The sequence below is a fragment of the Netta rufina genome (genome assembly GCF_964035555.1).
Source record: "Netta rufina genome assembly, chromosome: 10".
Lineage (NCBI taxonomy): Eukaryota > Metazoa > Chordata > Aves > Anseriformes > Anatidae > Netta > Netta rufina.
This window is the reverse complement of record NC_140133.1, coordinates 9,449,785-9,477,517: the sequence shown is the minus strand read 5'-3', so window position 1 is coordinate 9,477,517 and position 27,733 is coordinate 9,449,785. Positions and strand designations below refer to the sequence as shown.

The 27,733-nt window shown below is 54.1% G+C and overlaps 1 protein-coding gene across 2 annotated transcripts in view; it reads left to right on the top strand.

The window, feature by feature from the left end:
- CACNA2D2 (calcium voltage-gated channel auxiliary subunit alpha2delta 2) overlaps positions 1-27,733 on the top strand; it is a 168,741-nt gene that overhangs the window by 65,602 nt on the left and 75,406 nt on the right. For both annotated transcript variants that reach the window (XM_084292996.1, XM_084292995.1), the window contains exon 3: positions 7,012-7,128. In XM_084292996.1, coding sequence (XP_084149122.1) covers positions 7,012-7,128 — 117 coding nt within the window. The remainder of the gene's footprint in view (positions 1-7,011; positions 7,129-27,733) is intronic.

The following is a 27,733-nucleotide window of genomic DNA, read 5'->3' as shown; positions in this document are numbered from 1 at the left end:
GGGTAGGAGCAGGGCTTTGGGCTGGGTCGGCCCCGAGTGAGCCGGAGGGGTGGATTAGGCACGGGTCTCTTCCAGCCCTGCTCCCAAGTGTCTGTGGATTTACAGAAATGCTTCTAGTGCTGGAGATTAGGGAGAAAAGCTTGTAAACATGAATCCCTGAAGATCAGAGAGAGCCCCAAAACATACATCAAAAGGTAAATAAAGAGAATTGCAAAGTTGCTATTTTTAAAAGTGCTGCTTTTTTTTTTTTTTTTTTTTTTTAATACATCATTACACTGCAGAAAGCTGTAGGGGTGACTGTTGCTGTTTGCTGATGTGTGCTGGCCTAGATTGCAATCGCCGTACCTCTAATACGAGGTTGGGTTTAATGCCATGTCAGTGGAGTCATCCGGAGTTTCCATCACCGAGAGCTGCGGCCGCCTGTGGTAGCCAGCCCTGGGAAGAGCAGGCGATGCGAGGTGAACGTCGCTTTCATTTGTGTTCAGGCAGAAGAACAGCCTGCAAAATACGGCCGAGAGCCTTCGTGCTGAGGGCTCAGCCTTTCTCCACAGCCCTCCCTATGAGAGGCGGCACATTCTCTGGCGCAGAAGGTGGAGCTGTTTTGGGAAGGAGGCCTGGGTTTTGATTTCAGGTCCCGTCTCCGAGGATCTGAGGCTCTTCGGGGCTGGGGTCGCCCGGTGCCAAGCGAGGAAGCTGCACGTATTTGGGGTGCTCCCATGGAAGGAGGAGATGCACGGCTGCAGGAGGGGCAGCTGGGGAAGGTGCCCTCCGGCCTCTCCTGTCGCAGCGCCGTCCCTTCCTCATCCCTCTTGCTGCCAGGGAACTCTGTCAGGCCTGGTCCCTTTTCAGGTCGGGGTTGGCTTTTGCAATTTCAGTGTCCTAAATAACCTTGGAAATGAAGAAGGAACAAAAAGGAAAACAGAAGTTTTAAAAGGCCCAGCAACGGGGGAGAAAGGCAGAGGTGCAGCCGCACGCAGAGCCTGGGGGCCAGCTGAGAAGCAGAGGAGGTTCTCGCTCAGCCTTTCCCTAACCTTCCTCATCTCTGGTTCATCTCATCCTCGTGCCCTGCAGAGCCATCGTTCCCAGCACAGCCCCTGCCCCACCACGCCTCCTGCCCCATTCCCCCGTCTCCTCCTGGCCCTCCTTTGGTGTCCCCTTCCTCCTGAGCTCTTTGTCCTGCTGGGTGCAGCGTGCTGCTCCAGCAGGGCGCGTGCTGCCTGCCCAAAGGAGCTCTTTGACTTTTTTTGTAGTTAAACTGATGACCCATTCCGAAATTGATTTTAATCCTTGCTTATAGGTAAACCGGCAGGAAATTGAGTTGAGTTGAACCGATATAAATCAAGCGTGCATTTGTGGAAGAGCTTCACGTGGAAGGATTTGCACTGCTTTATCAATGTACCTTTTGATCTGATATATCCCTTGCTTTGGTACAACATAATTTTATTCTGGTGGTGACAATTGGGTAAATGGGGTATGATCCATAGTGCAGTACCAGTCCTGATAGGAACAGCATAAAGATGAAATACAGCAGAGCAGCTCATCTTCATCCACGAGAGCATCCCTCCTGGGGTATTCCAGGTACAATTTTAGTGATGCTGATCTAAAGATTTACAGCTGTTCTGTATGGACGTGGTTTAATGAAACTGGTTAAACTCTTCTGCATATATCCTGAAGGAAAGCTGTTCAGATGTATTTTAAAAATACTTTATTTTCCTTTCTAAAGCTTGTTTTTCTGTGCTGGATCACCAAGAGAACAGCTAGAGTCAAAGATCAGGTTATTTTTTGTTTTGGCTTGTTCGTCATGTTTTGGTGTACTGCACGTGCGTGTATTTTTAGAGATCGTGTGATCTCTGAACGCATCTGGGTCTGGCTGGGGGATCCTGTAGCTGCTCTCTCCCTCTTACTGTTAGCACAGCAGGCTGCGGTGGGCTCGAGCCCTGGCCTGGCAGCCAGACCCACGCCATCCGAGCACCCTGGGGGTGCAAGAAACGCCTGGGCAGAGCGGGCATCCTGGCGGAGCCCTGGCGTTTTCAGCCACGTGATGAGTTATTTTCAAGGCGCTTCATCTGAAAGGAGAAGACCGGATTTGGAGCTGGGTGTTACTGACTAACCCGGCAGCAGATTCAGTCTTTGCAGATGCCCAGGCAGCTCTATCAGGCCGAGTGCTCCCTGTCCAGGGCTGCTGAAGGCTGAAAGCAGCTTCCCAGGCCAGGAGAGGTTTTATATAATCCAGGCTAACCGCGCATAGCCCTTTATCCCTGTCTAGCTGCTAAATTGTGCGTAGCAGTCTCAGGCCCATTTCGGGGCTGGCAGGTCTGGAGTCTCATCCCCAGAGGCTGGTGATCCCGGAGGCAGGGAGCAGCAGCCCAGCAGAGGATGGGAGCTGTGGGTGCCGGTGCCATGTGAGGCAGGACGGGAGCACAGGAGCTGGTGCCACCTTTGTCCCTGCGTGGGTGGCTGCCCTCCCGTCTGTCCCTGGGTTCCTCTGTGCTGCTGCTGCCTGTTAGCAGGCTCTGTAGTGAGGGATGGAGACAGTTCTGTGGTTTGTTTGCTCCAGTTGTAGCCGGCCATCCCCGAGGAGCAGCCTGACTGCACGTTTCCCTGCCCCGTTTCTGCAGGAGAGCAGTGGAGAGCTGCTCGGAGGGCGCGCTCTTTGCATCAGGTGTGTGCAAGGAAGGAAGGAGCGCAGCAGGGAAGTGGCGTTGCGCGAGGAGAGGGAGATGGGGTGAGTAAATGTCAAGCTGTTTGCTTCCTGCTCTCCCTCTCGAGCACAGCCGCAGGCTGGGAGCAGCCAAAGGACAAGCAGAGGAGGTGGCAAGGGGCAGCGCGGCCTCTGCAGGATCCGGCTGCCCGAGGGGAGCCCCAGGGCTCGGGGAAATGCTGGTAGAGCCGTGTCCTCAGGGAGAGGCTGGGGTGAGCTCCCAGAGCTCTTTGTTGTTGGGGTCAGCTCCGTGCAGCCAAGCACGAGCCAGTTTGCTGCAGGGCTCCCGCTGCTGCTGCTCAGTAATACCTCGAACGGCGAGGAAACGGCAGGACCCCATGAGAAGCAGGGTGAAACTTGGCAAGGGCCGGGCTGCCGCTCGTCTGGTGGGGACCGCCAGATCCCAAAGGCCCAGGAGAGGCACTGGGTGAGTGGCCGAGCACGCAGGGCCTCCCGGGGAGGGTGTCCTGCTGCAGTCTTTGCTGCAGCAACCAATTCCCTTTGCAGAGACCGTATCTGGGTCACTACATGAAGCTGATCAGCGCAGGTCTGGCTGCAGGAGTTTGAAATATCCCTCTGAGCAGGAGGATATCGCTGTCCCCTGCTGCCCCGTAACGATGTCCAGGGGAAAAAACCTTTTGTTTTTCTGGCGTTTGGCCTTTGTAGGGTGTGCCATGGCACAGCCCCACCTCTGGTGCAGGCAGGGTGCAGGGGACGGGGCTGTCGTGCCCTGAGGGGATGCTCTTTGGTCTGTGGCCTCCCTCCCCTGAAGGACCCGTCCTTTTAGGTGTGTTGTGCCAGGGGTTTCACGGCGCTGGGTGCCCGCCCAGGGAGTTGGGAAGTGGCAAATGCTTGCTGTAAGCCCTGACAGCTCGCTGGATGTATAGGCTCAGAGGGAATTAATAGCAGAGATGAGCATCATTTGTTGTGCCTCGGGAGCAAGGCAAACAAGTGAATTTAGAGAATGAATGCTCTGAGGCGGTATCAGATCTGCTTCTTCGATTATACTGTTGCTGCTGCGAATGTGTATTGATAATTGGTTGTGTTACCAGCTCTGCCTTTTAGTAAGGCTGCTTAGCACTTCGCTGCTGTAGATCTTCTCAGCTGCTTACAATTGCACTACACTTGGAAACATTTTGGATGAAAATGGGCTGTCTCGAGGCGTTTGATTTTCCTGCCCCCCTCACCTGCCACCATTCCTTTCCTTTTTTTTCTTTTTTTTTTTTAATTCCAGCTCGGTAGTTTCTGTTGTTTTGCCCACGTTAATATCTCCCCGGCTCCTGCCAGCTCCCAGCTCAGTCTGCTTCCCCTTCTGGACCCCTTCCCGTGGCCATGCCTGGCCCCTGGCTCCCACATCCAGCCGCAGCGCTCCCCACGCTCCCATCCGAGGTCTGCAGCCGTGACCCCGCTCTCAGTCCCCATCCCCTCTCCCCTGGACGCTTCAGGGGCAGGGCCACCAGCCCTTCTCCCCCCGAGCACCGGTACGGTGACCCCGAGGTCACTGCTGGTACAGATTTCCAACCCATGTCCCAGAGCAGCGGGTCAGAGGAGAATTTCAATGAGGACGGCTGTCTGGTGTGGACGAAACTGAGTGCAAAAACAACAAAGCAAAGACTCCTTCGTAGCTGAGGAATCGTTCTTTGGCCGGTAAATTCTCCCTCACGTTCAGCTTGAGGAAAAACCCGGTATGGGAAATGTCACCTTAGATAGGTAAAGCAACCCAACGCGAGTTGTTCCGCTGGAGCATTTCCATCCTACCCTAATTGCCCGGAGCGCTGCCGCTCATCCCCCTGCGCTCCCGTGCACGTATGGTCACCGTTAATTCATGCTGGATTGCTCTAATTAGCGCCGATGAACTGCCTGGCCAGGACGACTGCAGAGCTCCGCAGCTGCAGGGAGCGTGGAGGAACATCTCCTGGTTTCTTTTTCTGTTTCTCCTCCCTTGCGGACAGGCACCGTTTCTGCCCGTAACCAATAGGAGCCAATTTTCTGTTTCATAATAGGAAGGCACTAATGTCAGGCCGCCCTCCTTACCCGAAGCGTTCTCCTTGAAGATTGCTCCTCTTTGCTTTCCTAATTGCCGCTGCTCAGCTGGAGGTAGCGCGCGCCTTCCAAACACATTATTTTGTTGTGCTGTTACTTACCAAAGGGGGAAAAAAAAAAAAAAAAAAAAACAAGAATATGAGAGAATATTGCTTTGCGCGGAGCTTTCCCCGCTTTTACCCTTTGTGTGCTGACGTGAGATGCTTTTCTCCGGAGCAGGATCTGCCTGCAGCTTTGGCTGGGGTGGGACACCTAAAACCCATCCCTGCTGGAGCCTGCGGGTGCCTCTGCACCGTGGCCTCGTGCTGCAGCATCGCCTGCAGTGCAAGGCAGGAGGTGCCGAATTGATGCAGAGCACGGGTGGGTTGGGGACCAGAGTGGTTTGAGTGGAGCCCTTGCAGTGAGAGCCTTGATTTGCTGCGTCTCTGCTCGCTGCTCTCGCAGGTCAGTCACCACGGGGGAATTTCGGGCAGTGCAGTTTTCTCCAGCAGCTTCAGGAGCAGTTCTGAGCCTTCTGCGTGCGGTCCCGCTGGTGGAGGAGCGCTGGGTTACCAGTCCCAGCAGCCCGGGGATGTGGCTTGAATCCCACAGGGTTTGGTTGGGTTTTGGGTAAAACTGGGTGCCTGGAGCAGAGCTAGGATGGAGGGACGGCCTGTCTGGGTACAGGGCTGATGAGGGGGAAGTCCTGTTAGGAACTTCGTAGTGGTGTAGAAGAAAGGAGGAGCTCGGGCAGAGCAGGGACTGCAGCAAGACTTGCAGGAAGCAGTTGAAGCCTGCAGATTAACCCTGCGGGTCTGGAGGGACCGAGCAAAGCCAAAAGAGCATCCTTGCTCTTTGTTCAGAGCATTCTCCTGTGGCTTCAACCTCTGAAACCACTTTGTTTAACCACAAAAGGCAAGGGGAGGCTGGGGGGGGGGCAGACCCCTCCTCAGCTGCTTTTCAGCGGGCAGGGCTGCTTCCTGCTCAGCTCGTTACCTTCTGGAAAAGAAAAAAAGGGTGGGATAAGTAACTCCACAGCGTATCGGAACGGTGTCTTCTGTGGCGTTTCCATCCTGCCCTGAGCTGCGTGCTGTGCCCCATCTCACCACCTCGGTTCAAAGAAAATTGCCGTGTCCCCAGGGCAGGTGGGACACAAGGGTTCAGCTCCCAAGCAGCACGCAGGCTCGGGCTGGGGCTAGGCGTGCGTGGCGTGGAGGTTGCAGTGAAGTCTGGAGTCAGCTGTGTCCTTGGGGAGGCCCAGGTCTCCTCGGAGGGCTTTCTGCTGCTGGATACCTTCATGTCTGCAAGTCCCGATATTTGCAAGTAGCCCGGGAATATTCGGAGAGAAGCAGGAGGTCTGTGGTGCGCGCCGCATGATTTTCTTCATGCATCTTATTTAAGAAAAGATAAATCACGAGGACTTCTTCCTAATCTCAGATGATTGCAAGAAGCTCTTCTCTTCCTCCCTGTATTGGTGGCACCTGATTGTGCAGACGGAGAGTTAACGAATCAGAAAGTGCTCCGAGGAGGTGACCGAGAGGTTGGCGACTCAGAAGCCTTGTGCTGGGACTGCTCCCTTCTCGCTGGGGCAGTGCTGATGCCCACCACGCTCCTTTTGGGGCTGCCTCTGTCCTCCAGCTGAGTGCTGTGGCTTGGGAGGGCAGGCCCCTGGGTCCCAGCTGTGGGTTTTGAGTGCAAACACTCAAATCTGGGTCACTGCACCTGCCCAAGACGTGTCTGTGCCTCTCCCTGCCTTCCCCACTACAGCCTGGCTAAGTTCTGGGCTAGCTGACAAAATCCTGACTGACTGAGGGTGCCACATCGTTATGGCTTGCTTGGAGCTGAGGTTTTACCCCACGTCCCCTGCTCCCCTTGCTGCAGGTCCTGGCACCCGCTGCTGCCTGTGTCGGGGCTGCCAGGCTCGGTATCGGATTTGGGAGCTGCCGGTGGCTGTAGGGGCGTGTGGAGATGTGGAAGAGCACAGGAGGAAGCGTGGTGGCTCTGTGGGACTGCTGGTTTGGCCCAGCAGAGCTGGGCAGCGAGGTGGGCAGCTCGGCTTTTATGTGAGGGGATGCTTGTGGCCAGCACGTGTGAAGGAGAGGAGCTATGAAGCAGGTGCCTTGAGTTTTGTTGGTTGCAAAGCCTTCCACCGCCTGATTTCCACAGCTTGCATTGTTGCCTGATCCACGTGGCTGAAGTTCTTTTGAGGCAGAGGTCTGGCTTTTCTGTGGCAAGGCTGCTGTACATCCCCGTAACACTGACTGTCTGCCTTTCGTTTTCCTTCATAGATCTACAACGAGAACAGAAACCTGTTTGAAGTCAAGGAGAATGTGCCCAGGAAGTTAGTGGAGAAGGTTGCAGGAGACATCGAGAGCCTACTGGCCAAGAAAGTCCGTGCTTTAAAGGTAAGCCGATGGGCCTGTGTGGTAATGCTCCGAGTGATACACTCAGTTTTAAGAAAGGTGTTTGATGCTGTTGTGGCGTTATGATCTCGGCTTCACAGTAATTCCTACAGTTGTGTGGCCTTTTCTGGGAACTGCATCCTGCAATTGCTCTTATTCATATGGATATTTTCTGGAATATGTCTCAGCTGTTGTGCAAGGAAGTGTGGGTCTACTGTAGGTATCTTCTGGATTTTTATTTTCTGGATTTTTCATCTTTTCCCACTGGCATGTTAACACCTGAAGGTGCTGCCACAAGAATACGAGTGACAGCAAAAGCCTGGCAGCAAATTCTACCCAGTCATTTAACTGGGTATGTGGTAAGTGGGAGCAAAGGTGCTTCCAGTGTGCCTACAATAGCTTATGAAAGCGTTTCAGACAAGTAGGGTGTTTTTTTTTCCTGTTTAGGAGAGCATGAACTGAAATGTTTGTGCTGGTGCCTGGCACTTGAATCCTGTGATTGACTGCGTGTGTGAGTTGCCCTTCTGGGTGCCGACGTACAATTCCAATCTACTGTCCTGGTTTGTAATACTCCTTTTAAAATGAGTTCACTTTATCTGTAGTGGAGCCAGGTAATCTGCTCGTGGTGCCGGCGCTGCAAAACCCGGCAGTGGCTGTAACGAGGCAGCAGCAGGGCTCTGCTCCACCGCCGGGCAGGGACGAGCCATTGCCTTCCTGGAGAAACGCAGGCACTCTCACCGCTGCCATGGGGTTGGGATTTTCACACCCAGGAGCTGTAGCAGCCTCTCAAATACCTGCCTGCAGCGAGCAGGATGGAGCCGTGCAGGGCACCTCTGGCAGCACAGCCCACTGGTGTGGGGCGAGGGCCATGGGGAGGGCTCGGAGCAGGTATCCTGGCTGGTGCCTGCACATGGGGTATGGCCACAGAGACTCCTGGTCACCCCTCGGCCTGACGGGCAGGAGTGGGAGCACAGGACAAAGCCCCGTGGTGAGGGGACGAGTGGTGCGGCCGCCGAGCTGAAATAGGACGGTGGGGGGCCACTGTTTAGGGCAAGAGGTGCCAAGTCCTGGGGGTGTCAGAGTCAAGGACCGTCAGAGGGTGACAGAAGGTGGCTGCAAACGTGGTGTGCCCCAGGGCTCCGACGCTAGGGCCAGGGCAGCAAGGCAGAGCTGTGCCCCACGACTGTGCTGAGTGGTTTCCACAGTGGCATCTGAATTCCAGCTGACTGTGTTTTTTCTTACCCTTTGCTATGACTCACAGATTTAGAGAGTTTGTGCATCTTCTGGCGCTAGGACCTGTGCCTGTGGTACAAATAATCTTGTTTGTCTCCCAGTGGGACTTCCTTTTCCTTTGGGTTTTTGGCCAAGAGAGGCTGGTGCCTTGCTAAGGGCTCACCTGCTGCTGCACCTAACCGCAAGGAGCAGTTCTGGCAGCACTCACTGGGCAATCCACACGTGGTGCTGCTGGAATCCACTGACCTGAATTAGTTCTTTCCAGAGGGCTCCTTCAGAGCGCAGCTGCTGGATGGGGGCAGTTTCTTACATCCAGCTCCCCTGTGCATACTGGGTGTCTCGGGTTGGTGGTGCTGACATCTGGAAATGGAGACGGGTGAGAATTTGGACCTTCTGAACATCCTCCACGTAGTGCTAAGCTTCTCCAAAGGAGAGGGGCTCCCACAGCTTATTCCCCTCTCCAGCCTTTGTTTTCTTCTGCCTGAACTCTCCCCTTCGTTGATTCATCTCTCACAGAGTCGTTTCCTCCCCTTCTCTCATGACTCACAAAACTGATGATGACTTCTTGAAACATATTTTTCAGCATCTGAATCAGGTGGGACTCCGTGTATCAGGGAGGGCAGGTGAGGAGGGAGAAACGGAGCCTCTCCTTGAAGTACAAATTGCCACATCACTCGTGTGCTTGCTCTGCTGAAAAGTTGCCTCCCTGCTTCCTTTCCTGCAGAAGAGGGCAGGGATGTTTCCTGCGCTTTGATGAGGCTCTGCAGGACAGTGCTAGCCTTTGGGCACACAGAAGGGATGCTCAGTGCAGGAGTGGCGCTCTGATTTATGTGGTGATTCAGCCCAGCCATCAAAGAGCTCACTTCCCTGTTTCTTAGTGAAAATACGAATGCGTCGCTATGAAAGTTCAGCTGCGTGCAGAGCATTCATTAATGACACTTGGTTTCTTACCCGGCGTGTTGCGTCTCTAGGGCCAGAAGTCAAGCACAAGGCACTAACAGGTGGCCATGGTGCTGCACCGTGGGTCTGGCCCTGCAGGACCTCTGACTTCCCACCTATGTTTCAGAGGAGTTGCTGGGGCCAGGAGTGTGTGGCAGCGAGGGTGATTGCTTCCAGAAAATCCTCTGCAAGGAGCTGGTTGTTTGGTTGCCGCCCTTCCCTTTTTGTTCCAGACCATCAGACCTGATGTCGGCCTCATCCTAGGACAGAAAAATTCCTAGGAAGATGTTTTTGCAATTCCCACCCATTCCAGAACAGCATCTACAGCTGGTTCCCAGGGGGCTCCTGCCTTGTGTCCCATGCAGCAGCCTCTGCTTGGCAGGGATTTGCATCAGCTCTAGCTTTCCTTTTCCCCAGTGTCCTCCAGTGTCCTTTCTCCACAATGACCTCATTGCTCTGAGCCTGCCCTCACAGTCTGCTTTAGGGTCTCTTTTGCATTTTGAGGAAGTTCAGGGGTGAGGGATAAGGAAAGAGCAGAGCAGGTGGGTACCTGCCTGGATACAAGCTCAGCGGGCTCCTCCTGCCCGTGCTGGTGAGCTTGCACTCGTTAGGGCCAAGAAAAGCATCTTCTTCTACCCTGTGGAAAGGAGCGGGGTGGCAGATTGCCAGCTGACTGCTGGGGAGTTCATGCCTGTGTGTCATCCCTGTTGTGTTTTCCTTGTGCTGGGAATCACAGCTGGCTGGCTCACGGCTCGACATCATCTGAGGCTGGAATTCAACAGGCTGTTTGTTCACCAAACGCGCTCTTTTGCCACTCTTCTCCAGTTTAATTTTTCTCTCTCTTCTTTGGTGTCTCAGTGTATTGGAGCCATCCTGGCTTTTCTATGTGTCCTGAAAGACGTGTATCTACAGGCTAGGACTTCTCTGAACTCGTTTAGGAGTCCCACCGCCTTCGTTTTTGTCTTCCAGGAGTCCTGCTTTCAGCAATGCTGTGGGCTCGGGTGACGCTCGGAGCATGGGAGAGGCAGAAGTGCCTCCTGCCCCGTTGGAGTGTGCTGCTGGCAGGGCACGACTGAGCCAGGGCAAAGCTGTCACCTGGGGGAACGCATGGGCTGGGTGCCACCTCTGTGTCCCCAAACCTGCTGGGCATTCTTCAAGCCCTTTGGTTGCCTGCTCTCAGCGCACCCTTTCTCGTTTTCCCCAGTTCCCCAGCTTCCCATGCCCCTGTACCCAGCCACTTGTCTCCCTCGCGTGCCCAGAACGAGTGCCTCTCTCCTTCCCTGCACTTCCCACATCCCTCCTTCCCTCTGAGGGCGTGCTGCTGCCCTTCTCGCTTCATGCTCTGCTGTGGCCTGGGCTTGGGTGGCTCCTGGGTGCCACACCGTGTCCCCGCAGGCCCCAGCTCCATCGCCTGCCCGTGACCACCGAGGAGATCTCCGCAGCCCGGACCCCCTTCCTCGCCTGTCCTGGAAACTCACACAGCTGGGATCAAAGCGAGAGGCTGGCAGCGGGGCTGCGGAGGTGATGAAAGATTTTGGGAAGTGTCAGTGCAGGTGGCTGAGGAGTTGCTTGGCGTTACTTCTGCCGCACAAGCTGAACGCCTCAGGTAATTCTGTTGCTACAAAAGCATCTCTGCAGTAAAAGGTCGGTGGTGGGGAGCAACCCCAGCAGAAGGTCGTTGCTCATGGCACGCCGTCTCGGAGTGCTCCCCCTCTCCTCCAGGTCTGGGGACACCCCGGATCTGTAGAAATAGGTGAAATGCATGAGCTGTGCCGCAGAGTCTGTCCCTTCCCAGAGCTCCGCAGACTGGGGGAGAAGGGAGTTGTGATTTGATGGAGGAGGCGGATGAAAGATGGAAATTTTAGATCCTAGGCTATGTTTTAGGCTTGTTTCTACTTTTTATACAGTTCTTGTGAAGGCTGCTTGGGATGATGACTGCTTCATCCTGCACATATTTAAACACAGACAATTTGCTTGCCTCCTGAGAACGGCACATCCCACAGTTTACCGAGTGGGTTATGCCCTGAAGCGAGCTATTTATACGCTGCGACCTGCCTGAAGACTGCTGTCTGTGCTGGCGTTCCCTCCAGAAGGAGACCTCCCTCTCCATGGAGCACGGCACAAACCCCTGGGTGCTCTGGCACCGGGCACCGCAGGGCTCTGGGGCGGATATGGAGCTGCAGCAGGGCCCGGGGTGGCCTTTTGGCTTTTTGGCAGCACGGTCCTGGCAGTGAGGCTGGCGGTGCCGGCGTTCCTCCCAGCAGGTCTTCATCCCTCAGCGGTGCACGTGGCAGAGCCGGGGCCGCCCTGCAGGGCCTGAGGATGCAACTGCTCTTGGGAAGGATTCAGGGACTCGCTGTAGGATCCAGGTACCTGTGCTAAGCGTCGAGCAAACAGGCAGCAAGGTGGCATTTCACACCCCAGAATTGATGGTGTCTGCGCGTGTACATGGCACACGGGTGTGTGTGCAGCAGGGCTGGTGCACCCAGCGTGGCTCCGGGCTGCTGGGAGAGCTGGCAGCACTTAGCAGTGGTTAGGGGAAAAGTTTGCGGCTCTTGTTTGTTCTGTTGTTGTGGAACTGAGCTGCCTATTTTTGTTGCTATGTATTTAGCTCCCGTGTGGGCTGAGCTCGTGGGGAACAGGAGGGCTTTGGTAGGAGGGTTCACCGCTCCTGCTCCTTCAGCCGAGGTGTGGGAGCTCGCAGTGTTTTTCGCTGAAGACTTGGAGATTTTCCTGCAAGAAGAGTAGGAAAACCCGCACTTGGCATTTTCTTTTGCAGAAAAATGAATCACAGAGTCACTAAGGTTGGAAAAGACCTCCGAAATCACCTGGTCCAGCCGTCCACTTATCACCCACCAAACCACATCCCTAAGCGCTGCATCCAACCTTTCCTTAAACACCCCCAGGGACAAAGGAATACAAAGGAAAAAATCTGGGGGTTTTCTGGTTTTCTGCAAGCATGTAGGAATGGCTGGACAGGTTTCCTGGGGCTGGGGAGTCTGAGCTTTAGGAGGCGGTGGCGTTCCCCCCTTCCTTTGCCTGGGCCCCTGAGGAGGGGTGGCTGGAAGAGCCGGGACTCGGTGCGCAGCGAGGGTGTTGGTCTGGAGATGAGTAAGGCTGGAGTTTGCCGAGTGCGAATCTCTCAGTTTTGTCTCCGATTTCCACCTACCGCCCTCACGTTTTGGGTTTTCCCCCTTCCTGGCGTTTTCTCCTCGCCTATTCCTTCCGACGTGAGGGTGTAGGCAGCTCTTGGCCGTGCTTCAGGATCCTCTGGCGGCAGGCAAGGGGGAGCCGGGCGCGGGGCTGCAAAGCGCTTCCCGAGGCGGCTTCTCGGGGCGAGAGCCGGTCCGTGGGGCCGTGTGGTTGTGTTTCAGTCCCAGCTGAGTGCTCAGCACACCACTGCTTGGCTGGGATGGGTTCCAGGCTCCATTTACAGCTGGCACGAGCATACATCAAAAGTGCAGAGGGGATTTAATTGGACAGGTTTATCCCTTTAACAATTCCGATCGCCCCGAGATTTCCCTCGCAGGTACGTGGAGAGCACAGCCTTTATCAGCTCTTCTGCTTCCTGATAGGGACAATAAAAGGTTTCACTTGTCTAAAGAGCTGCAAAAATTGGCACGCAATGAAGCATCTCTCAGCCCTCTTCCGAGCAGCTCTGTCAGAGGAGGCTCTGCCCTTGTGGTGCGGGCAGCACCCTGGTTTCTCTTCGCCCATCCTCCTGGAGGCTGCCTGTGTTTCTGGGGGGTTTGGGGGCTCCACCACGCACACGTGGCCCACGTGCACGCTGCTCCGGCTGCACAGCAATGGGCACGAGCCTCTGGCTTCGTCCTACGTCCCTTTGGCACCCGTGGAGGAGGGCCCACGACCGGCATCCACCTTGGTTCGGCTGAAGCAGCGACCGGTACAGATGTGGTCTCTTCACCTTGGGGATTAACAGCGACAAATCCGTCGCTCTTCCCACTTTGCTGATTGCCACTTGGTGGCTTTTGTTCCGATTCTATTTTTAATTCCCTCCTAATCAAATCCTGGCCGACTGTCCCCGTTTATTTATTTATTTGCTCGTGCACATGTGTGTGTGTGTGTGTGTGTGTGTGTGTGTGTGTGTGTGTGTGTGTGTCTTCTGCCGCACGATTGTTCTTGGGCTGGACCTGCTCCAGTAATCCAATTTGAATCCAATCTCCCAGGTCTGGAATTCTAATTTACAGATTGCAGAGGGGAGCCGAACAATGCCCGCGCACCAGGACGGTGGTTTATTGTCTAATCTAATCAGGGACAATCAGCTGTTTGTAACGAGTCTATCAAAACTGTATTGGGCCGGTTTGCTGAGCGATGTAACCGGCTTTCTTAATAGCGCTAACACGATTTAGGGCTTCCTGCACTTTCATGCAGATTATGTTGAGCGTTTCCCTTTCTTCCCCCCCGAGTGCCTGGCAGCAGCCCAGCCCCACGTGCCGTACGGCTCCGTGAGCGCTCTGCATCTGCGGGGCTCTGCGGGGCACCGGGGCTGCTGCGATCCCACTGGGACAATCCCGAACCCGCCAGGGTCTCAGCAGCACAAACACACCCCGAGCTGCGGGCAGGGGGCTGAAAAGCAGCACTTCTCTTCTGCTGAAGCCTTCAGTGAGTCTCCCCACTGGGTCTGAGCCTTCAGGGTCCTCAGGCTGCCAGCAAGGAGTGAACGGAGCAACTTCTGTCCTCCCCTGCCTGTGGCAGATTGAGGCTGTTGCTCACCTTCATTCTGGGCATTCACTTTCCAAATTTCGCACAGCTGCAGCTCGCACCTCCTTGGGCAGGGCTTTGCAGCGCCCTCCCGGTGCTGGAGCAGTCGGGGAGCCAAAACCAGGGCTGTAAATGGGCTCGAGTCTCTTAGCGCAGCTCTCCGACCCGGAGCAGAGCCCTCGCTGCGTGCAGAGGGCAGGGAGCTGCACGTGGGGCTGCACATGGCTCCTGCAGCCAGGAGGAGGAGGAGGAGGAAGGCCATCAGCTCCCTGCAATGGGACGGGACCTTCCTGCCTGCCTTTCATTGCTGTGTGTGCCTTGCCTCACCTCGCCTGGCTCATGCCCCTCTCCAAAGCAGTGCGGCACCACCCGAGTGAAGATATCGAGGTCCTGGAGCCCTGCGAGGCCGGGTGATGATGAGTTGTGCTGAAAGAACATTTTCCTTTCCTTCCCAAAGCACCATGTTGTGTCTTTGACAGCTTTGACAGCTCGCGTGTTGTTTTCCAGTTTCTCCTGGTTTCTGAAGCACTCTCCGCAGAGGTGAAGGTAGCCAAAGCCATTGACGTTGGCAGGGAAATTCAGAGTGTTTTCAGTCCTTGGGAAGAAATGACTGCAATGGTGGCAAACTAAAGGAAGCCATGCCACTGAGAAGGGGATTTATTTGAATTTCCTTGGTTGGTTTCAGCAGGAGAAAATCCATTTCCATGACTGGAGTGGCTTCTGTGTCCTATCCTGTGGCCTCATGACTAGGTTGTGCGTGGTCGGGGAGGGCAGGGGGGTCTTTGTTCCCCTGGGATTACTGCCAGTGTTACGGGGAGCATGCAGCCCCACATTTGTGGATCTGGTCCCCATGCTGGGAAGCTCGCCCCTGCTCCTGTGCTGCTCTTGTCCTTGGAGAGCTCGCTGAAGCCAAGGTCTTGGCCAGAAAAGGCTCCCACCCATTTGTGCTCTGGTTTCTTCTCATGCCTTCTCCCCTGAATGCTCAAAATGCGTCATCTGGGATAGAAGGCTCTTGTATTGAGTGGGAATAATTGACCTGGGAAGAAAAACTGAATCATTTTGAATTCAATTCCAGCTGAATGAGGATTTTTTAAGGGTTTCATCCCTAGTTGAACCAAAAAATCAATTATTTGTATGGCTCTGTTTACGGACAAGTAGGGAAGTTAAAGGCTCTGATGACTGAGGGGGCGGAGGCTTGGTCCTGCAGGTTAATGGGCTTGCGTGAGGCTTTCTTCTCTCAAAAGCTCTCTTCAAATCCCACCTTCTTTTCCTAAAGAAAGCGGATTTGGCAAAGCCCCTTTCTGCAGCCCACAAAACACAGACCAGCACTGGCGTGGCTCATCTCGGCGGGTGTCCTATGGCTCACACAGGCTGGGGACGCTTGCCCAGCACCTGGCTTTCCCTCTCTGCAGCCATGCGAGCCTGAAACACGTCGGTGTCCAGCCCTGCCCCACAGCAAGGAGCTGCCCTAAGATTCCCGGAGCAGCCGATGTCCATCAGGTGTCTGAGTGCTGCTGTGGCAATGCGTAAATCAGCTGTGACATCCGGCAAATCTTAATGAAAAAAAAAAAAAAAAGGCAGCAAGAACCTAAACTGCACGTACAGCTGTGATAAAGAGCCAGAGATAACGCTAAAGAGATGCTATCAGCTTAATGCAGGTTTGGTGCCAGCGTCTGTGGCCTGCTCTTTGCAGAGCAGCCGTCGGTGGCCGCTGGGATTGCAGCAGCAGGCAGAGAGCTCCACGCGTCCCGGCCCCCCGGCACAGCGGGGAGAGAAAGTGGTCGGTGGTAGCAACAACTTCACTGAAGTTGTGCTGCGAGCAGTGCTTCGTGCTGCGCACCAGTAGATGGCACAGCTTTTATATCAGCTAATTATAGAGGGAGAAAACGCGGGTCTGAACGCTTTCTGTGGCCAGTCGTCGCCGTGCCTGCCTCTCCTCTCACCCAAGCGAAGCCGTCTCTGCTGATGGAGGAGGTTGGGTGAGACTGCAGAAGCTACTGAGCTTTGCAACACCTGGGGGGGCAGTGGGAAACCATCATGGGGAAGAGAAAGTAGATGGCTGTGCAGTTAGAGGAGCATGGAGGCAGGTAAGCAAGCCTGCAGGTGCTGGTAGTTTGGCTTCCCAAGCTCACTGCGGCAAGTGGTGAGTTCCCGTAGGACATTTGATTGCTCCAGCTTCATGCACGGGGAAACTGAGGCCTGGAGATACCACGCTTTGTCCTTGATTCCGCTGGGAGCAGGAGCTGTGCTTCCTAATTAACTTCTGGGACGTCAGCTGCAAGGTGTCCTTCATGCTGAGCTGCTACAATAAAATCTCCCTGGAGCTCAAAGCTCTTTCTCCGTGCTCTGTTTGGGTTTGGCACCATTGTTTCCTGGCCTGTGCAGGCTTTGAATGTGAAACTTTTTAACAGAAAACATGAAATACGTTTGGTCCCCTCCTCTCTTCCACGAGATTTTTCCTAGCCACGAGGTTGCGGTGCAATCTTTCCCCTATGATTCAATCCAATTTAAAAGAAAAGTTGGCCAGTTTGGGACCTGCTTTAACTTTCTTTGCAAGCCCTCTGCGTCCCACGGAGACCATGGCTCTAGTGAGAAGATCTGGTTCTGTGTCACCTTGATGCTTCCTCACACATTTTGGTTAACAGTGCCCTGTGTGTTTGCTTTTGCCAGCTCCCCCAGCGTGTCCTGGGAGACACCCAGACCCCAGGCTGGAAGCAGTCTTTGCCCCTAATTTGTGCCCGCTGAGGATCTTCTCACTGCTGAAGCAGTTTCTTGCAAGGGGATGGAGTGGATATGTCTCAAACCTCGAGGGCCCGGAGTGCATGTTGAATATAAAACAGTGTATGTATGCGCCGCTGTAAATAGAGTTGTCACTCTAAAAGAAATGGGGTTTCCAGTGCTTGTCAGATCACTTTAAAACCATTTTTTATTACTAGATTACGTTCTAAGATAAAGTTTATTGTAGCAAAAAAAGAGGGAAGGTTTAGGATTTGACTGCAGATTTGGAAACACACTTAAAAATTATGAAGTGTCTTCGAGCCTTAGCTGAGGACAGCCTCCCTGCTTCAGCGTTTGCCTCCCTGGTGGCTCCTGCCCAGCTGAGATAGAGGAGGATGTCGGTGCTCAGCCTCCCCCAGCCAGTCACTGCTTAAACCAAGCGGTGTGATGCCGTGTGGACACTGGCAGAGAAGGTCCAGCTCCCAGATTTGCATCCTCTCAGGGACAGAAACCCTTCCAGGGTGTCCCAGCCCTCCGGGAGCTCTGCCCAGCACCCCGCTGCCCACGTGCTGCTCTAACACCACCCAAGGGAGGTCTCGTCAGCCCCAAGGATCGATCCTAGCCATGTGTTGCCTTTCTTCTCCACGAGCATTGCTCCTAAAACATTTTTGCTTTCGTTGTATCCTTCATGCCCTTACTTGTGCTGCGTCTGAAAGCAGAGGCACCACCGGGTTGGTGTCAGCTCCCAGCAGCTATCAGTAACATCGCCCTGTCTGAGACGCTTCCATCTTCTCCTCCTCGTTTTCTCTGGTGGTATTTGCCTACCTTTGATAGGCAGCAGTGGAAGGGCGAGCAGGATGTTGTTCTCAGCTGTTTGTTTGATGCAGGGCTGTCCTGCAGCGTACCAGGGAAAACAGCAGCCTCCTCCTCCCACCAGACCGACTTCAGAGTGGCGTTGTTTTGCATCCATCTGCTCCATCTACTGTCCTCGTTTAGACACCCACCAAGTGCATCGCAGGCCAGAGGCTGTAAGAAGCAGCAAACATGATCCCAACGCTGCAGTCCCCAGCAGTGTGCAGAGTGAGTACGGCACAGAGGGGCAAAGAGCCCGGCAGGGGTGTCCGGATGCAGCAGAGCCGCTGCCTCCTCGCCGCTTTGTGGGTTTCAGCAGGACCTGGCTTTCTTGAACATTGCACAAGGACTTCAAAGAGAAGAAAGTCGGCTGGATTTAACCCCTAGATTTGCAGGGAACCGTGCTTGCCATAACGTCTGGCTCCAAAGAGCTGAGTTCATTTGTGTAGGGATTACTGGGGATGGTCCCCACTGCCGCGCTGTTTGAGGGGGTTCTCCCTCACCCTCCGTCTCCCACTCAAACCCAGAACCTCTGCAAGGTCCCAATTTGAGGAGCTGCTTTGCTCCTTCTGTGCCGAGCATCCCTAAAACCTGCGCTGTAATAGCATCCCTGCTAATTATATCACTGCAGATTTATTTCATGGTAATATTATTGCTGGCCTCAGGCATCACCGCTATCATCGGGAAACATCGAACGATTGCAGCTCCTTAGCTGCCTCCATTAAAGCCGGGAGAAGCGTCTGGGCCTGTTTATAAGTTTTGCCTTTTGATGAGAGCCGAGGATTGATGAGCTGGTGGATGTGAGGTTCGCAGACTGTGCCCTGGAGGGAAGCTTGCCGAGTCACAGCAGCCATAAGGTGCAGATGGCAGGAGCGCTGCCTGAATGCTTATGCAGCTTGGGAAGCGGGGAGCGAGTCGGGAGCATCACCTTTATCTCCGCAGGGCAGCCCTCGCCCCCTCCCGGGCTCCGAGCAGCAGCCAGCACAAAGCAGCAGTGCTGCTTCCCAGCAACAAGTGGGGGAAAAGGGCGTTTGCCCTGTTTTTTTTTAGCTGGAAATCAAATCCTGGGGCTGGCGTGCTGGATCCCAAGGCATCGTGCTAAGAGCGTGGCTGGAGGTGGGTGCCAGATCTCCAGGGTGGCTCTGTCCCTGTGTGCCGGGCTCGGTGCTGCATCCACCTCCAGGCCGGGACACAGCTGGTTCCAGAGACCCGATAGGCACCCTCCGGGGGATTTCTGCTGCATTTAGTACAATATTTCAGAACACGTCCAGATACCACACGGGTTTGTTGACCTGCTGGGCCAGCAGGGCACTGAGCATCCCGGTGGCCCTCAGCCGGCCACCCAGGGAAGAAGATTTCAGATCCGAGACGTAGCTGATGTGGAGAAGGCGAGGTGGCAACTTATCAAGGTCCCTTTCAGAATCCATAAAAGCAGATCAGTTGTTATCGATTTTACTGTGTCTGGCTGTAACGTCCTTTTTGGTTACGGTGAGCAGTGCTCCAGCACGGGAGCGAGCGGGCCAAAAGCTTGACTGAAATGGGGTCAATAAATTATGTGCAGACAAAAGGCACTTACACGCAGACTGCATCAAGTCTCCTGGTAATTTCAGCAAAACAGTCAGAGCAGAAATACGCTGATAATTATTTAAATTAGACTCCAAGCACTGAGATTTTTTTCTTCAAGTAACAGCACTTCAGCACTTGTCCAGATGAGTGCTAATTTACCCAAATGGAAAGGTTTATTAAACATGCCAGCCAGCGCTTTAGTAATATTTAGGACAGCAATTTCGCCTTATTATATCTCTTAACAAAGAGGACACGGGCTCCCTGATCCAGCACCAGAGCAGTCGGGGGATGCTGGGCAGGATCCCTGCCAGCCCTGCCTGGAGGCGAGTGGACGTGCATCTTTTCGGCCCCTTTGCTGCCTGCAAGCCCGGGACCTGCCTCAGCTGAGCAGAAAACATCAGCAGGCTGAGGGGCGCTCAGAATCCGCACATCTGCTCGGTGCGGGAGGCACTGCCACGTTTTGGAAACGCAGTTATTGGCACGTGGTGTCGCGGCGTGCAGACAGGCAGGTACGGCCGAGTCCGGGCTGGACGCTGCTCCGTGCCTTTGTCCTCGTTTCACCACGCTCTTGAGATGAAGCACCCTTGGCACGTAGGCTTTGCTGTTTCCCAGAAGACTCAACATTTTTAATTTGTACATTGGGGAGGCTGTTTCGCCATGCCCAGTGGTTCTGCTAAAATATCCGGTAGAAGTGGTCCGCTGCTGTTTGGCTGCGGGTGCAGGTGTTTGGCGCTGTGGTTCCTTCTAGGACTTAGATGGAGAATTAGGACTGCTCGCATGGATTAAGGGAGAGGTGGAGATGGTATTGAAGTGTCTTGTCCTGAGATTCTCCTGACAAAGAGGATGGCTGTGTTGTGTGATTTTTTTCTTGGAGATCCATCCAGAGGGAAATATCTTGGAGGCTTTGAAATTCTTCTGGCTCCTCCAGAACAAAACCCACCCCCTCCTTTATGTGTGCCTGCTCACCAAGGCCATGAGAATGGGAATAGTGTCAAAGGTCTGCGCTGTGTTGTCCATACTTTTAAGATCTTGTTGAGGCAGAGAGGCAGGACCAGAATTTTCAGAAGGACTTTGCTGCCACAAGTTTGAATAGGAGTTAAAGCAGCAGGATATGCACAGAAGCTCAGTAGCTTTCTGCTGTTCGCTGTATCATTAATAATGATATTTTTTGTGATCTGATTGCTGGCGGTATACTTTTGCCCAGTGCATTGTAGCTGCATTTTCCTTTACTGAAAGTTTTTCCTCCTTGCTCCTTCCATAAATGTCTCCTCTCTCTCTCCTTCTTTTCTTCCCTCCCCTCCCAAGATTGCTGTGTTGAGCTGTTACACCGTAAATCTTGGGAGTGTCTGGAGCTGAGTTTGAGGATGATTTGGCAAGGGGGAACCTATTGGAGTTCTGGGTTGTAAATTTTTCCAGAACTGAGCTGCAGGATTTAGCCAGCAGTAATGGGAAGATTTTGGCTCTGTTCCCGGCACTCCTTCCGTCTTCAGTCCTGTCGGGTGAGTAAGAGGTGTCAGAGCAACGAGGGGAAAGGCTGGGGCTGCTCCCATGTGCACGTGTGGACACTGAATCCCCCAGAGGGGAGACAGAGAAGGGGATCTTCTCCAGCCCTGATGCAGAGGCTCAGCGATCTCCCTGGAGAACTGGAGCCCCCCCAGGCAGGTCGAATATTCTCAGAGCTGCCATCCCTGCTCCCCAGCACGGGTGGGAAGGAGGCCAGGTTTGCGTTGTGGACAATACCAGCCCTTCAGCACGTGCCATCCTGCAGGGCAGTGTGTTGAGGAACGGCCTCACCCAGCTGTGGGTGCTGCCTCCAGGAGCCGTCCCTGCCGGTGCAGCTTCGTGAAGTGTAAGAGGAGACAGCGAGGGATTCAGTGCTACTGTCCTAGCAGCACCCTGATTGGAAGCGCTTAACCTCCTCTTCATTAATCAGCTTGAATTTTATCTAAAATTCATCCTCGATGAAGGCCAATTAGGACGAGTGCTGCTGCTTCGGTCTCGGGCTGGGAATGACGGTGGTGCACGCGGGTTTGGCAGCTCTGTGCCGCGCAGCTCGGATCAGCATCACCGTGCTCCTGGTGCTCAGGTTTTGGTGCAGAGCCTGGAGGAGCTGGCCCTGTCCCACGTGCGCAGCTGCCCCCGGAGGGAGTCACCTTCCTGCCACGATTCCCTGCGACATGGACTCCTGGTACTTGGAAGCTCACCGTTTTTTCCGCTGAGGTTAAGGCTTTGGTGCTGGTTACACAGACCCCGATGAGTGCTCAGCCTCGTGGCCCATGCTGCCTTGCCCACAGAGAGCTTTTGCAGCTCCTGCCGCAAGGTTACTCAGAAAAAATCAGGCAAATAGCCAGGCACCCTATTAGAAGCTGGCCTAACCACGTTTTCTTCCCCCCAGGTATGGGATGAGTGTCCCACCGGGGTGTCGCAGGATGGTTTGGGTTGGGAGGGACCTCAGAGCCCACCCGGTCCCAACCCCTGCCCCCAGCCCCATCCAGCCTGGCCTTGGGCACTGCCAGGGACGGGGCAGCCACAGCTCCTCGGGGCAGCTCTGTCCTAACCATCTGGACAGCGTCTGAAGTGCGTGGTTAATCGTTCGTGGCAGGATTTCAGCCGTCCCCTTTCCTCGGGAAGAGGTAACGACCGCGAGGGACTTGCGTCTGAACTCCTGCCTCTGTCTGGGAGCCGCGGGTCCTCTTCCAGATGAGGCTCCCTCCTGATGGCTGCGGCGATGAGGCAGGGAGCGCGGGGCTGATTGGCGGAGGCACTGCAGAAGGCTGCTGCCTAATTTCCCTAATCCGTAGCGCTCAGCCGAAATGCAGAAGTGCCGGCGCTCATCATGCCGCAGCTGCAATTTGCATGGGGAGGGAGAGGAGGGAGCCAGGAGAGGAGCGGGCTCCTTCTTGCTGCCTGGATCAGTGGCCTCCCCTCCTACCAGGGGTGTAAAAGAAATGGTAACGTCACATTCTGCTCTGTTTTCTCCCGGTTTTCTTCCTTCTCTCCCTGGTGGGTAGCATTAACCTCCAGGGACATCGGTGACTTCCTAGCGAGTAAGGCCGTCATTCGCAGGCTCCCAGGAAAATTAATTTCAGTGGCAGTAGCCACTCCTCAAGGACCCTTTCTCTCTTAGGACACAGTTTTTTAAAGCAAGTGTCCCGATTCCCAATGTTCCTCCTCCTCTGTGCACCTGGAAGGTTTTTGTAGCCTGGGTCTGACTCCCTCGAGCAAAGCCCCTGGCTGTGCTTCTTGTGGAAGTGCCTGAGAAACCTGCTCCCTGCGGGCTGTTCAGCGGCAGATTAACAACTTCTCCTGCGTCTCGTGAAAGAGAGGAGTGTGGTGAAAACCAGAACAAACCAAGTTTTGCTGCGCCTCTGGAAACACAGCTCATGAGCTGGGAGTCAGTCCCTGAAGTCCTTTCCCCATTGAGCCTCCAGCTTCGTGCTGTGCCTGGTGCCTGGCACGGGAGCGACTCGGTGCCACGGAGCAGCTCCTAGGCCAAGCTTCCCCACAGCCTGCACCTGGTCTAGCTGCTCAGCCAGGGCTTGTTGCTTGTGGGTTGCCTCCTTCGAAGGAGGAGCTGCCAGTGCAGCCTCCAGTGCAGCCTTGCAGCTCTCCAAGGGTGAAGGTTCTGCCCCTGGGCCCCTCTCCCAGTCTTGACCAATGTTACCATGATTTTTTTTCTTCTGCTGTCCATCAGAATTGGCCCTGTTGTGCCCGTTGGCTCTCACCCTGCTGCTTTGCACCTTCAGAAGGAGTTCGGTTTCAGCACGCTGTAGCACTGTGCTGAACTGCCTGCACCCTGCCGTATCTCCCTTCCAGCTGCTGCAGGAGTGGGTGAAGCTGTGAGTACCGGAACCTGTCTGACCGTCTGGCCAGAGCCTTTCTCCTGGGTCATCTCGTGCTTGGTGCCTCTTCCTTTGTTCTTTGCCAAAATAAGCCAAAATAAGGAGCGCAGGGTAACTAAACAGGAGCACGGGGACTGCCGAACCGGGGGCAGTAACGTGTAGAACAGCGTGTAAGGGAAGTGTCACCCCGACACGTTTCTTGTTGTGGTTCTGGATGGGGCGAGGGGCAATGAATGATTCGTCCCCGCCTCGCAGCGGAGGGGCAGCGGGTCGCCTGCAGCCCTATCTTCTGATCGGCGGCGGCTCCGTCTGCTGAGGTGTTGCTAACCGCCTGTAACACACACCGCTCATTTCTCTGGCACACTCGTAACCTCTGCTGATTATTTATAAAGGGTTAATTAATAGGATTCTGCTCTCAACAGTGACCCAGCGAGCTTTGTTTCTGGTCCTTCAGTGAAAGTAACGGCACTCGTACGGAAAACATCGGTAATTTATTCTTGAGAACGTGGTTTTGAGGTGCTGTATCAGAGCTCCACGAAGATCTGAGTGTGGCATCTACCTCTTTCCTCTGATCACTGATTTTGTAATTTTATAAAAGAAAGCAATCAAGTTTGTCTCATTTTATCGGTGCTCATTGTTCAATTCCATTATCCTTTTAGGCTTTTCTCTTAATGTCTGTTCCACTGTTTTAGGAAGGCTTGAAATTAGACTAATTCCCCAGATCACTCTTCTCCCAGTTTTAAAATTGAGATGAAACAGATTAAGATTATTGAGTCCAGAAAATCAAAAAGACAATAAGGCAGAAGTGTTAATGTGCTCAAGGAGACCATCCGCGTGGTCCTGTTAGCCCCTGCTTCCCAAGCAAAAGCACGGGGTATGGGGTGTAATTAAAAGGCAAGCAGGTCTACTACAAGTTAATGTGTTGGGTTTTTTTAATATGTCTTGTAACTGGTGCGGGACTTGTTGCTCGGAGATGCTGTCAGAGCAAGAAATGTAGCAAGATGCAAAAAAGAGAGGAAGCTTGCTAAGGACGCGAGCGGTAGCTCTGATTGTGTGGCTGTAATAATCCGTGCTCGTGTAATGCTGCCGGGGTAATCGCTGGGTTTACGTGAATGATGGAGGTTTTCAAGATCAATTTGAGCGTCTGTAAATTGAGCCGAGGAGAAGATAAATGGCCGGGGCTGCTCTCTTTCTTGCTTTAGGAAGATTTAAGCCAATAATTAGTGAGGGCAGGAAAATGATTTCCCCTCCTGCCGGTGGATGTTGTGAGACGCGTGTTTGCCAGCTTCCAGGCTGAGGAGAGGAGAGCTGGGTCTGCCTTTAGGCCATTCGCAGAATGCCACTTCCACTGCAGCAGTCCCTTCATTTTTCCAGAAAGAAAACTTTCTGGTCGAGCCTTACCAGTGCAGCACAGGCTGAGATGACCTGAGCACCAGGGCTGCCCCTCCTGAGCGGGCGCCTCCTGCCCTGCCCTGAGCCTCTCGGTGTCTGCAGAGCACGATTTGTAGGGAGGAGGAGCAGCTACTCCGCTTTTTTTCAACTCTGTCGGCTGTTTGAATATGAAATATAGGGTTTTGAATTAGTAATGGGAGGATGAATCAGCCCCTGCTCCAGTGGGAATTTTGGGCACGAGAGGTGTGTGCGCATCTTCGCTATCGCTTCCCTCCCTGCACTTCATTATCGCTTTCTGAGCCTTCTCCATTTAAAAAGAAACATTTTTTTTTAAGTAGACAGTAGGGGTTTTTTTCATGCACTTTACCCCTTCTGTCAATTAAAAGAACCTGACCCCTCTATTTCCATTTTCTGGAATAAAAGTAGTAAGTTATGTCAATTTGGTAGTCAGTGTGTGGAAATCAGAGTGTCTGTGAATGCATATTCTCTTTGATTGCCTGCATTTAAGCCTGATTATGTTCAAACCACCCAAACATCACAAAGTGCTATGGGAAGTATAATGATCTGTCATCAGAGGAAGACAGAGGGATGGAGAAACAACTCCTTCGTTTTTGGTGGAACCCAAAGAGTTTTACACGTGGGCTTTGCAGGCTGCCAGCCATCGGGGGAGCTGAGCGCTGTGGTGCTGCTTCACAAAGCTTGGAGGTCTCCGAAAGGTCTTGAAGGCCTTGGAGCCTCACCTCTGGGACCTGGGGGCCTGACGATCTGCCAACGTTGTAAGCGTTTGTGGGATTAATGCTCTGGGAAGCAGGGCTGGCCCGGCCAGCTGGGAATGTGCCGTGGGGGCCGGAGCTCCTCCGCTTCGCCCCTTGCCCTGCCCTGGCTGCCTGTGCCTCTGCCCCCTGCACAAGCCGGGGGGAGACGAGCTCACAGACACACAAAAGTCATGGGGCAATGTCTCTGGCCTCCTCCTCCTGCTCTTGTCTTGGCTCGGTGGCCTCTTTTTTGCAGTATCTAAAATAAAATCCCCCCCGCAAAACCACAGGTCCCATCACAATCACTTTGCGGTGTAGACAGCCCATCAGGGTAACATGCCTTGGGACCAGGAGCTACCTGGGGCTCTTCCAGCCTCCCTGTCCCACTTTTCTTCACCCTCTTTCCCAAACCGCACCAGTGACGTGCCAGTTGTGGATTTCCTTTGCTTCCAGCACTGCTGCAGGGCAATAGCAAACCCTTGCCCTCTCCACAGGGGCTAGGGGCTTCTTGCTCAGCTCCTGGCTTTTCATGGGCATGTGGTGGCGAGCAAGGGGACAGCTGCACCCTGTCTCCCTCTGTGCTCTACCAGAGGCTGGGCCACTTTGCATTTGAGCTCTTACATCTCCAGGGTGCTCCGTGTCCTGCAGGTGGGGGGCACATGGCTGCTTCCCACCCCAACACATCTGCTGGGCGGCTCGGGGAACGCTGGCACCCCTCTGCCTGCCTTGAGTTTTTTTTCTTCCTGCAATAGGGCTGGAGGGCTTCTGAGCCAGGAGCTCTCCCACACGCGTGCAGATGTATTTGTGCTGCACAGCCACTGTGAGGACCTCGGGGTGCTGCCCCGGGCCCCCGGCTGCCGCAGCAGAGAGGTTCCCGGGCAGCTGCGCCCGGGGCTCTGCTCGTCCTGGCTGCTGCCGTTTTAGGGCTGTGCTCTCAATCTCTTAAGCAAATTACAAAGGAAAATGGTTGGTGCTGGGTTTGTGGGTTTGTGTTTTTTTTTTTCTCCTTGTGTGCTGCTAGTTTTGTGCCGGATTTTCTTCCTTTTATGCTCTTGTTTTTCAGCATGTCTGCCTTTTTCCTCTCTCTTTATATTGAGATTTGTTCTTTCTTTTCTGGAAATTAAAATGCCACATCCCTGCCAATCCGAGACTGAAGCTAAACTGAGACTAGATTTGTTTCTAATTGAGATATGAAAAATATCCTGCAATAATGCCTTCAGCGATTACGCGGGGGAATATTTTGATTACACTTGTTACGGAGAGCCCACATCCTGCCACTGCAGGATAAGAGGACAAACGAGAGCAGCCTTTCCACCACGAGGTGTCTGTCCCCAGGAGCAGGTGGCTCGGGCTGGGGGCTGTTGGATGTGCAGAGGCATTGCTGCGTGCTGTGCCCTGCTTTGCTGCGAGCCTTGGGGCAGAGCTGGCAGCGCCATGTGCCAGCCAAGTCCCGTCCCGTTCACCTGTCAATGCCTTGTGTTACTGAGCCTAAATGCCCTGCCTGCACCAAATGGATTTGCTGGAAAATTGGTGGGAGTCTGCAAATTAAGGAGAAAAAAATATATCTTATATCTAATCTTGGGGCAGAAATGTTCTGGTGGCATCCCCAAATGGTCCCAAATGAGCGAGCCCAACGCCGCTGGCAGCTCTGCACCTCCGGGGTCCCTGGTGTCAGCCCCACCGGAGCCCCCTGACCCGTGTGGGGTCCAGAAGGACCCGTCCAGGGTCAGGATCCACACCCGGAGCTGCTCCTCGTCCTGCTCTGCACAGCACGGGGGGAGTGCTTGTCAAGCGTTTGCTCAGCTGGGCAGCCCCAAGTGGGTGAACCCGTGCTTTTGTCTCCTTTTTGTTGCCTTTTTTTTTTTCTTTGGCTAAAAGGTCAAATTTACATTGAACAAATCTGCGTTCCACGCTGTAAAAACAAACGGAGCTGCTTGAGGGCTTGCGAGGGGCTTTGCCTGCTAACCAGGGCACTCCTGGGAGCACTCGCTCGTGCCTGGGGACAGGCGCTTTGCCCTCGAGTGCTGCTGTGTGCCAAGGGGCAGCGCGGGGCGCGCTCAGCAGCCTGCTCTCTGGACACGGCATGCCCTTACGCCACCTCCATCCATGTGCCTGTGGCCAGCCAAGGGGCTTGAAGAGTCTCTCTCTGTCTTTTAAAGCAAGGAGCCCTTCACTGGTCAGTCAAGGGGATGGTGTCTGCTCCAACAGCCACCTTTCATCCGCAGGGAAGCGAACAGGGCTGCTCATAGTGAAAGGCCAGGCTGTGTCCTGGGTGAGGAAGAAAGGGAAAATATTTTGGGGAAGGGCAAGGAAACCTCTCCAGGCTCCCTAAAGGGCTTAGAACAGGAGATAAGTGCAAGTGTGGTAGAGGGAGAGGCATATTTTGCTGCAGGAGATGAGTTGTGGTTATCTTCCGTTCCTTCACCACTGTCCTTTATAAACGCGTGTCATTGTGTCTTCTCTTCGCATAATTATCACTTCTTTTTCCCCCTGTTTTATCCTAATTTGTCCAAGTGCGATGCGATTTCCAGGTAAATGGGGAAGAACAAATCATTCTTCACCCAAAGCCGTGGCAAAACCTCCGAGGCA